We start from the raw sequence: 17,757 nt of genomic DNA, 5'->3' as shown, positions 1-17,757 counted from the left end.
AGCAGGCTCCCCACTGAGCAGAGAGCCCCATGCGGGCTTGATCTCAAGACCCTGAGATGGAGCACAGAAGGCAGAGGCTTAACCCACTGAGCCACCCAGGTGCCCCAAGATTTTATTTTTAAGTTATTTCTAGACCCAACATGGGGCTCAAACTTACAACCTCAAAACCAAGAGTCATATGCTCTACCGACTGAGCTAGCCTGGTGCCCCTATTTGATTAGTGCTTCAGTGTCTGCCTTCCCCCCAAAGACCTTCAAATTCATACGTTCAGGGCGGGTGTCTGCCTCGTTCACCTCTCTCTGCTCAGCACCTAGCATACGGTAAGCATTCCATAAAATGTTTTAAAGAGATTGAGTGACTGTGGATGAATGACTTTGTCACTCCATCCCCTGAAGTACTAAGAACTGGGATTGAAGGGTGTGTGCATTAGGATATACCTGGGCTCCTCTGGGAAACCTGCTTTGGGTAAGGGCCAAGGCATGGGACAAAAGGGAAGGTTTGTTTCACCAAAGTCTTGGCCTCTTTATAGTCAAAGTGCTGAAGTAATCCTTGCAGAGGAAAACCAAAGAAGTGTTGGAGTTGGTGAGCACTGAGCTGTCTTCCTCCCCCCATACTTCCCCATCTCATCAGCCCCATTCACAGCTTCTAGACAGAAAAGGAGTTTGTGTATGATTGTGTGTGTGAGGGAGAGAGAGACAGACACACATGCCGACAGACTGACTCAGGGCATGTGGGGTTTGGACTGCCCGGTTGTGCATGAAGCCAGGTCCCCTGGTGAGGAAAACGAATGAGCCAGCTGATAAGCATTAGGGCGAGGAAGAGGGAGCCAAGAGGAGTTGGGTGTGAGCAGAGGCAGATGGAAGGGTTGGTGGGGGGAGAAAAGGAGCCATTTTTTCCAAGCAGCAAGAATCCCTTCCATGATACAAAGCAGCTCCAATGCTGGATCTGCTACAGCCACTATGACACCAGTGAGAAATGCCTATAATTAGGAGGCTGGCAGTTCCCTGGGCCTCAGCCCAGAGTGACGATGCAGCAAGAATTTCTGAGCCAGGCTGAGCCAGGTGATGGAGGAGACACAGTCAAAAAACCACTCCAGTTCCATTCCTCAGTGGCTCCTGTCTCACTGAGCTCCCTACCATGACCCTCACTCTCTCCAAACATCACTGACTCTTCCTCCTTCCGAGGTCCAAGACCCTGGACCATCTTCTCAGGCAAGACAGATCTTCATGTGCAAGGAGAACAGTGCTCCAATTCTTCCACTAGTGCATGGACCTAGTCTGGTGAGGCCCAACCCCTCAGGGCCTCCCTGCCTGCTTTCCTCTTGACTCCCCCTGCCTCCCTTCTCCAATCCCCATGAGCTGATGGGAAGACTTGGGAGAAAAACCACTTCTATTCCTGTTTTTTCATTTCAAGCCTGGGATGTTGTGCCCCTGTCGGTTTTCCTGTGACATGCAAGACATCTGCCAAAACACTGCCAAATTTTTATTTCCAAACCTAATCTACAACCCTGTTTTAGTGCCATTCTGAACTTAATTGCATTTTAGCCAAATGACGAATGCACACCCCAGAGCTCAGAGCCAAATGCTCTGGACAAGGGAGAGGTTCCAAGGTCCCCGGAGGCCTGGGTCTCTGCATTGTGAACTCTGCTTTGATGGGTAGATTAGGGCCAGGGTTTGGAGGAAGATAGGCTCCCGTTAGGGAGGATCTGCACCATGGGAGATGAGTGCAGGGAAAGAGGCCTTGTAAGTCCAACCTTGAAGAGGCCTTGTTGGTAGGCGGAGTAGGTAGTGTCCTCTGTGAGTTCCTCTGGGAACATGGCAGGGGGAGTTGCTGGGGATTCCAGCTCAAAGTGATCAAACCCTTGATGTGTGTATCAACATTTCCACAGAGGACTTCACCATGGACTCACTCATCCCTAGCCAGCTGTCCCCCACAACCTGCAGCCAGGCTCCTAGGAATGCAGAGGTTTCTACCAATGGGTGTAGAGGTCCCGCCTCACTTCCCAGGGCCTGCTTCTTCTCTGACAAGGCACTTCCCAGAGAGTCAGAGGGTTTTCACAGGGTCACTCCCAGGGCCCTCACTCATCCCAGCTGTAGGACAACAAGGGTCCTTGTAATGGAGAATACAGGTCACCCAGGTGTGAGATGAAGCCTCCCCACCCAAACAAGGCTTATCTTCCAGTTCTGATGGAATGGCTGCTGCTGTGGGCTGATCTAAGCTTTTCCAAGAAGATTAGACCTTTCTCTGAAAATATTTTATTGATAAATTAACTCTGGAAGCACTCACCTCCCACCCAACTGCTGTGGAGTCTCCTGGATGGGCCATGGACCCTTCTACAGGGAAGGATCATGTGGAGGACAGGGAGTCTCACTCACACAGGAATGGGATTCCTGGGCATAGCACAGGTGGGTGTGGGGACTGAAGCCAGTCTCGAGGTCCTTGGAGGACAGCCCCTCTCACTCAGCACCGGAGTGGGGATTTGGTGGTCAGGAGTGGAGCACCTTGGAGCTTTATTGCTGGTGAATGCCAAGGCAAGTGGAACCCCTGCCAGCCTAGAATTGCAGCAGAGGGCATCCGTGCCCAGGGCTCCAGGGGAGGTGGCACTAACCCCAATCAAGAGAGCCTGGCTGCTGACCCACCCACCCAGCGACCCCTGGATGGGGAAGAAGCGGGGAGTGGTATCTGAGCCAGGCAGGATTGGGAAAGAGCTACAGTGTGCAGGTCTCAGGCAGAGCAGGCGCCAGGAGGGGGCGTAGGCTGGGGCGGCCAGGGGGCCGCCTCTTCACAGGTCTATGGTGTCGCTGCCCACACTCAGCTCGTCGATCTGTCGACAGGCGTCCAGGAATTGCTCCTGCAGCAAAGCCTCTGCGGCCTGCAGCTCAGGAGTAGGCTCTGGGGAGTCGCGGGAGGGTGGGGACAGGGCCTGGTAGGAGCCTGAGCCCGGGAGGCTAGGGCTACTCCCCGAGGGTCGTGGGGGACTGAGGACGCAGACCAGCGGACAGCGTGGGGGCCTGTCGGGGCTGGAGCACAGTAGCATGGACGAGCTGTCCCGCGAAAGTCCGCACAGTGAGCCCGAAGAGGCGCTGCTGCCCATGGGCCAGGCCCGGGGAGAAGGGAGCTCCAAGGGCACAGGGGAGCCAGGGGCCTCCTCAGACTTCCCCTTGGGCCCGACCCCCATCTTCGCCACCAGCGAGGTGGTGCGGTAAAGGCCAAGCCCAGGCGCGGTTTCCCCGAAGGCAGGGCCCTGGAAGAGGCCGGGCGTGAGCAGCGCCTCGCTGCAGAGGGCCTCCTCAATGCTGCGCCTCAGGTTGATTGGGGAGGGCGGGCGGAAGTCCACTGTGTAGTCGCTGCAGGGGGAGGAGGCCGGAGAAGGGGCCGGGTTGGCCGCCGCGCCATCGAAGCCCCGGCAGCCGCCTCCCTGGAGCAGGAGGTCGGGGCCAGGTCCTGCCAGGGCGCACAGCTGCAGCAGCTCCGCGTCGCCACGCGCGATGGCGCCACCCAGGGGCTCCTTGTCCGGGGGCCCGGTGACCCAGCCCCCGGGCAGCAGTGGGGCTGCGTGGCCCGGGGACAAGCGGAAGAGCTTGGCCCAGCAGCGCGGCGGCACACGGTGGCTGCTGAGCGCCGGGTAGAGGCCCAGCAGCGCCAACGGGATCGCGACGCCCACCTCGCCCAAGCGCAGGCCTAGCTGGAAGGCCCACCAGGGCCAGGGTCCCTCCAGGCCAGGCTGGCCGCCATAGCCCAAGGCGTGAAGCACCTCGTAGCCCTGCAGGGCTCCGCTCAGCAGCCCGAAGGTCCCCGCCACTGGAGCTGTGCGGGCCGCGCGCCGCCAGGATTCGCGCGGGGCGAAGGGGCTGCGCGCCTGCGGGAGCGGGGTGGCGCCCTTGAAGCCCGACCCTCCCAGGGGCGCTCCGGCCCGCCGCCGCCGTCCTCCCCAACAGGAGAGCGCCAGTAGGAGCCCGGAGAGGAGGGCGGCGAGGAAGGCGTGCAGCCCGCGGGAGGCGAGACGCAGAGGCCGCAGCGGGCGGTGGGCTGCGCTCCCGACGGCGGCGGCGGCCGCCAGCCCCAGCCCCAGGAGCAGCAGCGCGGCCAGCCCAGCGGGACACCGCGGCGGGCGCGGCCGGGCCAGCAGCAGGCAGGCCAGGCCCAGGCCGGCAGCCAGGCAGGGCAGCGGAAGGTCCTGCAGCAGCAGCCAGGCGAGCGGGGGCAGCCGATCGCGGTGCCCGTAGGCGTCGTAGAAGAGCGGGAAGGCCCGCGTGGTCCCGGCCGAGAGCAGGAGCAGGTCTAGCAGCGCCAGGCAGGGGGCGCCCGGCGGGCAGCGCCAGGGCAAGAGGGCTAGGGCCAGCAGCGCCAGCACGGCCACCAGGCCGAAGAGCGCGCCTACCCCGTATACGTGGGCCTCCCAGGCCAGCCCCCAGCGAGCTCTGGCCTCTGCCCAGTTGGCTTCCAGGGTCAGGAAGAAGAGGGGCAGCGGAGCCACGGGAGGCGGCCCTTCGGGTTCAGGCAGTTCTCCCATGTGGCAGGACCCTGACCCACACTCTGGCTCCACCGAAGGCTTCCCAAGGCTGGCAGGAGAGGAGTCATCTGGGCCAAAGTTGGGGATGGTGGGGTCTGTGGGCAAAGAACATTCGTCTGAGGCAATTGTACAGCCTTCCCCTCCCTTCCCCACAGCCAGTAGCCTGTGTACCAGAGAGTCTTCATAACATCTAGGACACACGTGTCCCCCCCCCCCCCACCAGGGAACCTGATGCGGGATTCGATCCCAGTGGGATCATGACCTGAGCCAAAGGCCAGAGGCTTAACCAACTGAGCCACCAGGTGCCCCACACTTGTCTTTAGTAGAGATTCACCGGTCTCTCATCCCCTTGTCTTCCCCTCCCCATCAAACTCTTCAACTCTCATCCCTCCGGCATCCCTAACCCACCCTTCGCTCACTGCTGTTTATTTCTGCTCATCACTCTGCGATTCTACTGAAAAGGGGTTTTCTTTTTATATGTATTTTATTTATTTATTTATTTGAGAGAGAGAGTGCGCATACAAGCTGGGGGAGGGGTATTGGGAGAGGAAAAAGCAGACTGCCCGCTGAACTGGCAGCCCCATGTGGGAGTCTATCCCAGGACTCTGGGATCACGACCCCAGCTGAAGGCAGATGTTTAAACGACTGAGCCACCTAGGCGCCCTGAAAAGGGTTTTTCTTAAGAAGCTACAGAATTTTACTGAGGGAACTGGAGAAGGTCCCTCTAGTTCAATCCTCCCACCACAAAGTAAGCTTCATAAGAACAAAGATATCAGTCTGTTCTGCTTACATCTGAATTTCCATGCCCAAAATGGGGCCTGGCTCAGAGCGGGCACTGAGCAGATATTTGTTGAATAAATGAATCCTCTTGTTTCTCCAGTGAAGACACTTAGGCTCTACAGAGAGGCAAAGCGACTTGTCCAAGGTGACAAATCGGCAGATCTCAGAATCCAGATCTGAGTACTGGTCTGAGCCCCTTCTCACAATTCCAGAGTTTTTTCATAAGACTAGTTTGCTTATCTCTCATACTGCACCCCTAACTCCCAATTCCCATGTTGGTGCTGGGAGAAACATCCCCTGCCCTTTTTCATCTGCTTCCTCCTTCCCCCATCTCTTCAGGAAAAGCCCCTACACTCACATGTGGACACGTGCAGCAGCAGGAGGTTGGGGGGGAGAATTAAGACACTCCCTTCCCAGCATCTGAAGAGAACACAACCTTTCCTGATCACTGGCCTTCCTGTCTGCCACACCCCCAACCCTTAGCTTACCCATGGCCATGGTCCCCATCCCAACTCAGTCACAAAGTCATTCATCCAAGGCTCTTAAGGTACATAGCCCCTTGAGTTCTCACTCCACTTTACAGAAGTTGACATTGAAATGGACTCCCCTGGGTCTCGAGGCTACCCTTGAACTCTCCAGAAGGAATTACTGGGGTGAGCACAGCGGGATAGATGCCTTCTTAGTGAATGAGCTCCTCAGGTGCTCTATGATTTGCTAACTTAAACTCCCAGCCCCGGTGTGGGCTCCAAGACCTTCCCCACATCCCTTCGGAAAAGGGAAGTCACAGGGGCACCAGAGGTGGCTCAGTCAGTTGGGTGTCTGACTCTTGGTTTCTGCTTGGGTCATGATCTTGGAGTCATGGGATTGAGTCTGCTTGAGATTCTCTCTCCTCTGCCCCTCCACCACACACGCTCACTCTCTCTCTCTCTCTCTCTCTCTGCCCGCTCTCTCTCTCTAAAATAAATAAATACATCTTTAAAGGTAGGGGAGGGGGGAGTCAAGTAAAAGAGGATGAGGAGTAAGATCCCTAATTTACTTTCCTGGAGCAAGAGAAGAGCTAAAAAGAGATCCAAGGATTCTTCCCATGGCCAGGCAGCAAAGGAAGATGCTTCCGGCTCAACCTCTCCCTCCTCCACCTAGCAAGCTCAGCAGATCTGCAGCTGCAAAGGAGTATGAAGGGAGAAAGATGGTGGGGAAGAATGGAGACACCCTGGTGAGGGTGGGGAGGGGCACAGAAGGTAGACATAGGATGAGGAAGGGAGGGTCTCCTGACAGCGAGACTCCTACCCCAACCGCCTGGCCGCACTCCTGCCTGGTGTCAGGCACACACTACAGGAAGACCCCAGATGCACTCCTCACCCAGGTCATGCCAGTTCCTGCTAGGTGCATGCAAAACAGCAATCCCCAGTACCAGACAAAGGGGTGTGGAGGGGTGTGCAGAAAGCGGCTCTGGAGAGAAGGGGGGAAGACAGAATCAGACATCTGGGGAGGGCAGAGAGGGAGCAGCCAAAAAATTAAGTCTACACAGCTCACTGCCTCTTACAAATGGAAGCATGGGCCCTGCTTCCCCTTCCATCGCCTTCCCCAAGTCTGAGATGGGAAGAGTCCCTTCTGCCTAAGGCTGTTAAGAGGATAAATGTTCGACGTGGACAGAGCTCTTCAGAGTGCCTGGTGTGTAATAAGCTTTTGGTATGTGTTTAGTGTTGGTATCATCATTATTAGGTAATGTGTATCACTTATCAATCATCAACTTGTGTTCATGCGACAGTGACTATTTCTGGCCTCAAACTAGTTCTTGATATAATCAACAAAAGATTGTTGTCTCTGGGGGTGCCTGGGTGGCTCAGCCAGTTAAGTGTCTGCTTTCAGCTCAGGTCATGATCCCAGCGTCCTGGGATCAAGCCCTTTGTGGGAGGCTCTCTGCTCAGTGAGGAGTCTCCTTCTCCCTCTGCCTGCCGCTCCCCCTGCTTGTGCGCTGTGTGTGTGTGAAATAAATAAATTAAATCTTTTAAATAAATAAATAAAATCTTTAAAAAAAAAAAAAAGACTGTTGTTTCTTAGCCCATACTAATCTTGCTTAGAAAGGCAACACATTGTTTCACCTTGTGAACCCTATTTAAAAAACACCCTTTAGTTGGACTGACTACCCCTGAACATTTAAGGAAGACACAGCCATGAGTTAAATGAGGTTCATTCAGCTGAGATGGCTTGTTGATCAGGGGTGGGTATCAGTCTGAGGTTAGCTGCATCAAAAACTTGCAACTCCTCTATCAGCTTCATTCCTTTGCCCCTCTGGAGCTCTGGCCCAACCCACTTCAGCAAAGTGGATGACTTTGCTTGGCTTTTCCTCAGCGTTGGCGGGCTCTGCAGAAAGGCAATGGGACCGTGCCCAGGAGGACTATGGCTGGAGCCAGACTGCCACCCCTCACAGCCTCCTCTGAGCCTCACAGCCTCACTGAGCAGACAAACACAACTCTCAGAGATCTGCTCTGCCTTGCCTTCTTCCAGCTCCACTTCTTACCCGAGGGCCACAAGAAACCCATCTCTCACCTCTGTCCCCCAAGCACTACGGCAACTAGAACAGATTTTTAATGTGACTAAGAAGCCAGGAATAAAAGAGGAAACCCAGAAAACAGACAAAGCACAGGCAGAGCTAAGGGAGGTGGGCCTGCCCTGTGGACCCAGGGCTGAGCCATGTCGTGGATGGAGACAGGCAGAGAAAACCCAGCTTCTTCAGCCTTAGAAGAATCCACTTGATCTCATTCCCCTATCTCCCCACTTGAGGCTTCCCCAGAAGGAGCCCTCAGTCTCCCCCCAGAAGATGGTAAGTTCCTCCGATCCCTCTCCTGAGCAGCCCTCTCTTACAAGGTGATCCCCCTCTGGCCCCATGGCCCCTCTTGACCTCAGGGGCAAGAAAGGAGGTAGGATGTCAATGTGAGGGATTGGTGAGGTCATAGCTGGCCAGGGAGGAGTCAGGGAGCAGGGCCTGCTAGATTTATGGAAAAGTCAGGCCTGATTATGTACCAGCTGCCCAGATCAAAGGGCTGGGAAATCACTCTCCCAGTAGAAGTGGTAGCCCATGCAGCTGCCTGGCCCCATTCCTCTTCCCCACCCCCTCCTCTAGGATCATGGAAGATTGATCCTCTCTGTAAGGGTAACTGACATTCGAAATATTTAACCACTAAAAATGGCACAGACGGCAGCCAATCAGAACAGATGTCACCAATGGTGGTCTAGTAGAGGAGAGGGCTCAGGGGGCTAAGGCCAGTGGGCACTTATCAACCGGGTTGAAAGTCTTTCAATATGTAAATGACCAGCCCAACTTCTCCCACAGTGTACTGGCTGCATACTAGCTGTGCCCCAGGTGATGGGAGCTAATGCAAGAGATGAGACTTAGATTCAAAGCTTAAACACACCTAGGTTAGAAAGATCCTAGAAGAGACACACAGAGGCTCCCTTTGTCCCCTAACTGCCTCACACTACCCTCTACACATACTGCTGGCTAGAGCAAGGCCCTGGACCTTCTGGCCAAGGGGCCTGTAGCCCTCCTGGGTTTATCTGAGAGAAAGAGCCAGGAAGTGGCTGAGTTCCTGCAGCCATCAGTGAGGAGGGGGGAGGGGTGGGGCAGTGAGCTGGGCTTCCTCTGATACTGTCCAGACTCATTAAACCTGCCTAGCCAGCACTGTCACCAAGGCTGACAGACTGCCAGCCAGCATCCTTCCCCAGGGACCACAGAGCGCAACACCCCCCCCCCCCCGGCCCAGAGTAGATCTGGTCACTACTACACACTGGGCTGAGGGGGGAAGGGTCAGCAGCTCCCCCTGCCCCCCACCCCACACACAAGCCCAGGAGTACAGCGACTGCTTGGGAGGGAGCTAGAGTCAGGTTCTGTGTTAAGTCTGGAACTGGAAGAAGCTAGGAGATCAGCGGTTTCCACTGCTGAGCTGGTTCCTACTGTGAAGTGGCCAGAGAGGCTTCGCAACAGTATAAAGGCTTTGCAGAACAAAACTGGGCCTAGTGGTTCTCTTCATGGCTCCCTTGGCCTCACCTACTAGAGACTCTCCCTGAGTGTGCCCCCTGCCCTGTGGGTTGGGCTGGTTGGCCTTGGGGCCAAGGGTACGGTGTTAGGTAGGGTCTGGAAGTGAACTTGGGAAAAACCAAGGTTAACAGTTCACCCTTAATAAACTTCTACTTCATGCCAAGCCTCCTGCCAGGAGCTTGCATTATCTGGAAGCTTCATGATAACAAGATAGGTACTAATATCAAACCCTAGGTAGATGAGAAAATTCAGCCTTGGGAAGGTGAAATAACTTGCCCAAGTTCACCCAGCCAGTTAGTAAGTGAACTGGGATTCCAAACCAAGTCTCAAGATTCCAGAGGCCCTGCTCTTTCCCCTGCATCACCAGCTGTCCATGCACATATTCGGAAAGGTTTCCTTGAATAAAGATAGCATCTGTCTATTCAAAGTCTTGTCTTCAATGTCTTCCCAATGAGGGGCCCAGCTCTGTTCCTAACTGACAACATGTCGTGTCAGATCAGACAGCAAAGGAGAGAGCCCCCAAGGTGGAGGGAGCGGGGTGGAAAGGCAGGCCAGGCAGACTGGCGTGAAGGGTGAAGTTGGTACTGAGGCTGTGGGAACCAGGAGGGAGTTCCTGTATCTGTCTGCCTCTCATACATCTGTCTACATCCTGCTTTGCCTGGGATTACAAATCTCTCAGAGGACTGTTACTTAACTCTGTGTGGGACTGCCCCCAGTGACACTTGTTCTCAGACCGTTAATATATATCTCCATGGTGGTGATGAAGAGAATGGTGATTATGATGATGAGGACAAGGAAAGAAAAGAGTCCCAGAATGCAGATGAGTGGCTAGCATGGAGTAAGTGCTAAATAAACTGTCAAGTTCAAATGAATCAGACACTTACCTACTGATGCTGTTGCCATCGTGGCAGAGTTTAAGGAGGCGGCTGGGTCCCACGGGCCTGTGCTTGGGAGCTTTCTCTCCAGGGGGGATGGGGGCGGGGACAGAGTGGTGCCAAAGAACCCTGCAAAGGGAGCATGTGGGGTTCAAGGGCCATCCTACCAGCCAGCCTTGGCCTCTGGGGCTTTGGAGAAAATCCTGTCCTTCCCCCAGGGCTTACGCTGAGAGAGCCAATGTACACCAAACAGGCATTTCCCCATGGGAGCAGTGGCCCGTGTCCCAGGCCCTGGGAGCAGCAACACAGAGTCAAAAGAGAAAGGGAGGTGCTGATTAGGCCCACAGCACAGTGCCTGGCACATAGGAGTGTTCCCTAAGTTTTTGTTGCAGTGAAATCAACACTCACCTGGAGAATCTGAAACTCTAGACGCAGAGCTTGGGGATGGAGTTGGGCCTGGAGGGCTTGGGCCTGAGAAGTTCCGCAGTGGGGACAAAGTAGTGCCAAAGAAGCCTGCAAAAGGAGCCCAGGCTGAAGCTTCCTCCTACCTGCCAGGCTGCCCAGCAGGGACTCTCCTCCAGATGGGGTGGGTACTCACCAAATGGTCCCAGGCGCCCTGCAATCTCTGCCAGACTGGCCCGCAGGCTGGGCAGCAGGGGCAGGGTCCGATGCCCAAGCGTGGGGGCTGCGCCTGCCCTCAGCGCCATGTCAAACTTCAGCTCCAGCTCACTCTGGCGGAGCCTGGGAGCACTGGACAGAGGTGCTGTGGCTGTCAGAGCAGTGTCCCAGGTCACAGTGCCCATCCTGGGCTGATAGGGAGCAGTGGGCCGGTCAGTGGGCCCAGAGAGGGGGGAGGTGGACTCTGGAGACAGGGAGGAGGCCCAGGGAGTAGAGCTGCCTTCAGCAGAGCCCCACTCTGGGGGGGAGTTCCCAAGGGAGCCCACCAGCAGTTCCCAAAGGGGATCAGTCCTCAGCCCACTGGCCACCTCTTCCTCCGGCTCCCGGCTTGGCCCAGGAGAGAGTGGCTGGGTCTCCGTGACTGAGATCCCCCAGGCGGCAGCAGGTCCCCGAAGGTGGAATTTGAAGTTCAGTCCCAGGTTGAGAGACAGCATAGAGGCCTCACTCTGAGGTGGTGGGGTCAGAGTGGTGAGAGGGACACCTGGGACGGAGGAGGCAGGCTGGGGGCCCACTGGAACAGCAAGCAGGACCCAGCAGAACAGCCCCAGCCCCAGGCAGCCCTGCCCTGCCATGGCCCCACCTGGCCTCAGGTGGCCACAGTGGGCAGGGCGCTCAGTTCTTCGGCACTTTTTGAGCCCGAAGGTCCTGGAGAGAGGAGAGGCGCTGTGAGCCCAGGCTGCCTGGGGTCGGATGCCCCCCGGAGAGAGACTGCTGATCACCAAGGAGCAGGTGGTGGGGGCGGGATGCCCAGGGAGAGTTGCCAGCTCCTTCCTCCATTCAGGCCCCAGACCACATGTCTCACCCGCAGCCCTCCTTCTCTTCCAGCTAAAGCCCCTTTCCCTAAACCCCTGCCTCCCCTACCTGCTCACTCTGGGGACTGGGGTCTGAAGGAGACCAGCTGCCCCTATCCTCTCCCAACAGCTGAGGGCGTGGACTCAGCTTCCCAGACTCAGATCCTTCCTTTCCTCACTTCTCTCCACCCCCCCCCCCCCCGGCCACTTTCAGATATTTACTGAGGCCTACTATGTGCCAAGCACCCTTCTGCTGATACAACTGTGAACAAGCAAACCCTCATAGAGGAACGTGGCCTGCTTCCACCCCGACTCCGCTCCAACCTAAGGTGCTGGCCCTCTGTCTCCCACTCAGACCCCAGGGAATGCAGTCCCGGGGAGGGGCAAAGCACAGTGCTGCGTGATCTGGCCCAGCGGGAAAAGGCAGCCAGCCAGGCTCCAGCCAGAGAAGCAGGGTGGGCTGGTCTGGCAGAAGCTGGCCCATGCAGCCTGCCCCCTTTTTCCTGGGGCTTGGCCCTGCTCCCTTCCCCTTAACCCTAGAAGTATTGGGGGGAGGGGCCTCTTGGCCATCGCGGGCTTCCTGGGGATGATGGCCAGGCAGGCAAGCCCGGCGCGGGGCTGCTGCAGTGGAGTCCGACCTCCCCCCTGAACACCCCCTCCACGCACACGCATCTGGTGGGGGAAGGGGAGGGTAAGCCAGGGGCACACGTGCACCCGGCACCCTTACATCACACACACAGCCACACCTAGCACCCGAGACACACTCACCCACTCACCCTTCACACACCCTACACACACACACGTGTACACACACACACATACGATTCTGCTGAGCCCCCTCCCTCTTACTCGGGTTCAGATCCAAGCTCTGTGAGCTCCCAGCCTTCTCTCTCTCTCTCTCTCTCTCTCTCACACACACACACACACACACGCCCCTCACAGACACGCACAGTATAGACAGTCACACGGAGGCACACACACCCCTACACACACCTTCACACACTCCGTACAGACACATCACACACCTTCGTCGCCCTACACACCCACCCACCCCTCGAAGGCTCGCTGGCTCTCTCGCTCCCGCTGGCTCTCACTCTCTCCCTCTCTCCCCCTGCCCGGCCCCGCCGACCTGCTCCTCCGGCTCCCTCCCGCAGGCGGGTCTCCTCTGCCAAGTCCCCCGAGAACCGAAGGTCGCGGCGGCCCAGGCGCTCAGCTGGACAACGCTCCGGAGACTGTCGCCGGTTCTCTCGGTCGCGCCCGACGACCCCCTCGGCACGTCCCGGCGACCGCGGCTACGCCGCCACGCCGCCCCCGGTCTGGCCCGCAGCGCTGTCCGCCGCGGCCGGCCGGGTCCGGCTCGCAGCCCCGCACTCCCTCCCCGCGGCGCCGCCTCCTGGCTGCGCGCCCCGCTCCCCGGCAGAGGCGCCCGCGCCGGGATCCGCGGCAGCCGCGCTCTGACCGCCCGCCCTCCCTCCCCGCCTGCCTCCTTCCCGCCCGCCCCTCCCTCCCTCTCCCCTCCCCCTCCCACCCGCGGCCCGCCCCCCACCCGGGCAGGCGGCGGGCGCGCACCGCAGCGCCCCGCGCCGCCGCCTCTGTGCTCGTCGCCCCGACGCGCGCTCATTCACCCCGCGCTGCCCATCCGCCGCGGGTGCGGGCGTCTCGCTCGCAGCCAGGCGCAGGCAGCCGCGCACTCCCTTGGCGGCCGGTCTCGCGCATTCACGCGCCCTCCTTCCCTGGGAAACACAGCCGTGGGCCGGAGTCTCGCGCGCGCACACGCCTGCACACACCCGCGCGCGCGCGCGACCCCGGCAGCTGGCCCCGGGACGGCACCCTAGGCAAGAAGAGCCGCCGGGAGCAGAAGTGTAATGGCTCATGAGTCCTCTCCACAGTCCTCTGGGTGTCCACATTTCACAGGTAGGTAAAGTGAGGCTCGGAGAAGTCCCAAATTTGCCCAAGATCACGCAGCTTGGCAGGGACTTGTACCCAGTCTATGTGCTGCCCGCTCCACAACCTGGTGGCTTCCAACAGTTGTACGGCTACGCGGGAGGGCCTGCAACACTTCACAGTTGAACTGCAGAATACCCATCAGTGTGTAACTTTTTTTTTTTTTTTTAACTAAAACTGATCTTTCAAAAATACTCAGAGTTTCAGAAATGTCTGCCAGGAAGAATGAATGGTGATCTTCAGCTGCTTGTGAGAGGTGGATTACAACCTGTCTCCAGGAACAGAGGAATCAAAGAATGTGCAGCTTCAGGAATATAGGAGAGCCCAGACCAAGGCTAACCCGGGGTTAAAGATGACAAAGGAGCAGGGAGGTCACTCTGGATACTCTATGGACCCTGTTGGGCTGTCCCAGTGACTGGGTTAAGTGGTTCCAGCTCATCTGTGTTATCTCAAATCTCTAAATCCCTTCAAGCGTTCCTGCAAAAATGCTGATATTTAAACGTATAGGGAGAACATAAGACAGGAAGCTCCCCCAGATAAAGCTGTCCCTCAAAATCTAGACACCCTGCTGTGTGCCAAGCTTCGTGCTAGATGCTTTAGGAATATCCTCACTTATTCCTCATCACAAGCCACAGAGAGAAAAATTATTGTCACTGAGTGGTGGCGTTGGATGTACCTCTGACCCCGGCTCCATCTTCACCTTTCTTGCTGCTTTTTGAAGTTGGGGGTAGCTGTGTTGAAAGAGTTACTGAGGGCAGATTCTGTCTCAGTCACAGAGAGTTTGCAAAAGGGGCTCACAGAGTCGTAGAAATTTCACGTAGAGAGATGCCCTGGGTAAGGGCTCAGTGAATATCAGATAAGTGAATAATGACACCAACAAAAAAAAAAAAAAAAAGATGAATTCTGGGCTCCAAGTGGGCAGTGGGATCTGTTTCAGAAAGGCATCAAGGATTCATCTTTTTTTTTTTTTTTAAATCACAGAATTCCTTCAACTGATGTAAGATAAAATCAGGCAACAACTGATCCTCTCTCCTGGGAGTGTCAATGATGAACTCTGGTATGTATTCTGGGTCCCTAAACAAAACATTACAAAGGGCATTCCTGGGATGCACCCTCCGGGATCCCTATAGGATCTCTCTCCTAGTAGGGAACTCCCTCAAATCCTCTAGGGGCTACCTGAAGCCTGCTTACTGGGACCCAGCCTCTGGTTTTCTCTCATATACTTAATAAGCATTATCCTGCTAGAGACATTTCTCTTGAATTCTCCTCATAGAAAGGCTCATTTCCTGCTAATCGTGTTCACTTAAAGACTTTAAATGGGAAACCAGAAATAAACATACCCCAGTACATTAAAACAGCAATCTTCCATGACCACGTAGAGTTAGTTATTCCCAAGGATTATATATATTTTTAAATATATTGGAAAGGGGAGTTAGGGTTCTGAATTAAGATGATGATTAAATACGTATATCTAATTTCACTTCCTCCTAAAACCCCACTAAACAACTTCAATAAAGAGATTTTGAAATCAAGAGATAAATCCTCAAGGATGGAGAAAACAGGAAAACAGACAACAGCCACAGAATTTTTGAAGCAGGATGGCAAACAGCCATGCGGTTACTGACTTATCAGCCCTGAGGAAAAAAAGACATCTCAACTGGCACTGGGGAAAATGGAGAGCCGATTTGATTCACACTGCAGGGTTCTCAGAAGACATAGGAACTGGCAAGCCAAGGGCCCTCTGGAACTGTGGAAGAGGTTGTTAAGATTAGGGCCAGGATAAAAAGCAGTTAGATCTCTAGATTTCTACCCTAACTCCAAGCCAGTGGACTACAAGGTCCTCGCCCATCCCAGCCCAGAGTCAGGAAGATTTTCCCCTGAGGAAGGTAAGGTAGAGGGTATCTGGATTGAAGAAGCTCCAAACGCAGTTGTGAACAGAGATACTTTACTGAAAATGCTGGAAACAGGGGGATTAATTGACCACCTCACATGGGATGCTGAATGCGGAGGCCCCTAGCCTTCTCCCACTATTAGGCTCCCAAACAGCTGGGAGTAGGACCTTTGCCCTTTGGGCAGGAAACTGGAAGACTCTACCCTAAGGTATTTCACAAGCCCAAGAGGAAAGACCTAAAGATACTGACATACAGGTTTCCCTCAAAACAACCCAACTAGATCAACCCTACAGTGGCGAATCCAACCTGTGAGTTGACTCAGGGTTTTTGACTAGCCGTCTCACCTTCCACAACCTTAATCATGGCCAAAAGTTACCAGACATCCGGAAAATTTCTTTTCTTTCCTTCTTTTTTTTTTTTTTTTTTTAATATTTTATTTATTTATTTGTCAGAGAGAGAGAGAGAGAGAGAGCATGCACAAGCAGGGGGAGCGGCAGGCAGAGGGAGAACCAGGCTCCCCACGGAGCAAGGAGCCCAATGCAAAGCTTGATCCTAGGACTCTGGGATCATGACCTGAGCTGAAGGCAGATGTTTAACTGGGAAATTTTCTAATGCAAAGAGAGACAAAACAAACAGCAAAAAGTAACTTGCAGGAAACAGGTTATATAGAGTTTGAGGAGTGTCAAAAGCCCATTACTAATGTTAGAGAAGTAAGACAAGCTAGTACATCCATAAAACAAGAACAAGATTGTATATAAAGGATCAACCAGAACATAGCAACAGCGGGAATTATGTCTTGAAAAATAAAATCGTGACAGCGGCAACAAAACATCAGTAGAAAGATGGGAAGATAAAACTGATTAAGTCCCCTTAGGAAGTAAAGCAAGTATTCTTGCTTTACTTCCTAAGTAAGAAAATATAAGATTATACAAATGTATATATAAAGACAAAATATAAGAACATTCGAGGACAGCTGCAAGAGTTCGACACTAAGTTAACAGAAGCCAATAAGGAACACATACCCACACACCCACACCCACACACACACACACAAACCAGAGGAAAATGCAAGGGAGGAAATCCTCACTAAACTAATTTGAGGACATTTTCCAGAACCAAAGGACATGAGTTGCCAGCTCATTAAAGATGTGTCCAGCCCTGTAGATGAAAATAAACTCACACCAAGGAAAATTAAAGAGAAGTGTCTAGAAACTTCCAAAACAAATTAACAAATTTTGTATACAAAATAACATCCAGAAAGGTTTTGGATTTCTCAGCGGCAAGGACAGAAGTTCAAAACAATGCTTTCAAAATACTGAAGAAAATTTACTTACTTTTTTTTAATTTCTTTTTTTTTTAAGATTTTATTTATTTATTTGACAGACAGAGACCACAAGTAGGCAAAGAGGCAGGCAGAGAGCGAGGAGGAAGCAGGCTCCCTGCTGAGCAGAGAGCCCCATGTGGGGCTCGATCCCAGGACCCTGGGATCATGACCTGAGCCGAAGGCAGAGGCTTTAACCCACTGAGGCACCCAGGCGCCCCAAAGAAAATTTACTTTCAACCTAGAATTTATATCCGTTCAAGCTCTCAGTGAGGTAGAAAGACAGGATATATCAATTTTCAGACATAGAACATTTCAAAATGTTTACCTCTCTTGTACAGTTTCTGGAAAAGCTACTAGCGAGAGTGTTTTAGCAAAACCAGAAAGTAAACCAAGAAAGCAGAAAACGTGGGGTGCAGAACACGGGATATCCACCACAGGAGAGAGGCAAAGGGGCTCACTTGGGAGACAATGAAGTGAGACCCAGGAGGTCAGCCATGCCCCACAAGGGAGTTCTGATTGGAGCCTTGTGACCAACACAGAAGACATGCTGACAGCTGTCATCACCAAGATCTTCGATGCCGGTGTGCCATCTTTGGAACCTTGGGTCAGAACTGTCTAGGTGAGCCTACCGCAGTTCCTCTGTGGCCTTGCCTTGTCTTGGCCATGCGCAATGAAGCTCCTGTTCTCCCCTCCACACCCCTCTGCCCACTCAGGAAGTGTTCCACTTTGCCCCGCTCCTGAGAGGAGAGAGGAGTGAGCTCAGAAGCAGAGAGCACAGAGCTCTAAGGGCTGGGGGACACACTAGCCTCCAACCCACTGCTCTGGGTTTCCCAGGACCCCATTGTGACCCTGCCCACGGGCTTTTCCAGAAAAGGTTCTTGTAATTCTCCGAGGAGCCAAAGCCATACCAAGAACCAGGGG

The 17,757-nt window shown here is 54.6% G+C and overlaps 1 protein-coding gene across 2 annotated transcripts; it reads right to left on the bottom strand.

Moving 5' to 3' along the window:
• Positions 1-2,239: 2,239 nt before the first annotated feature.
• On the bottom strand, positions 2,240-13,457 carry PRRT4 (proline rich transmembrane protein 4). 2 transcript variants are annotated; one of them, XM_082692529.1, is made up of 6 exons: positions 13,302-13,457; positions 10,806-11,530; positions 10,616-10,720; positions 10,433-10,498; positions 10,217-10,336; positions 2,240-4,608 (listed from the first exon to the last, which is right to left on the bottom strand). In XM_082692529.1, exons 1-6 carry the CDS (start codon positions 13,313-13,315, stop codon positions 2,783-2,785), a joined length of 2,856 nt encoding a protein of 951 aa, XP_082548655.1. In that variant the 5' UTR covers positions 13,316-13,457; the 3' UTR covers positions 2,240-2,782. The 2 variants fall into 2 exon arrangements, with proteins under 2 accessions (XP_082548655.1, XP_082548656.1); XM_082692530.1 differs by lacking the exon at positions 10,433-10,498 and having other exon boundaries at positions 13,302-13,456.
• Between the last annotated feature and the right edge of the window lie 4,300 nt (positions 13,458-17,757).

This window comes from Mustela nivalis (assembly GCF_964662115.1).
Source record: "Mustela nivalis genome assembly, chromosome: 12".
In the NCBI taxonomy this organism is placed as follows: Eukaryota; Metazoa; Chordata; class Mammalia; order Carnivora; family Mustelidae; genus Mustela; species Mustela nivalis.
Note: the sequence above shows the minus strand (reverse complement) of the source record. Positions and strands in the feature narration are given on the sequence as shown.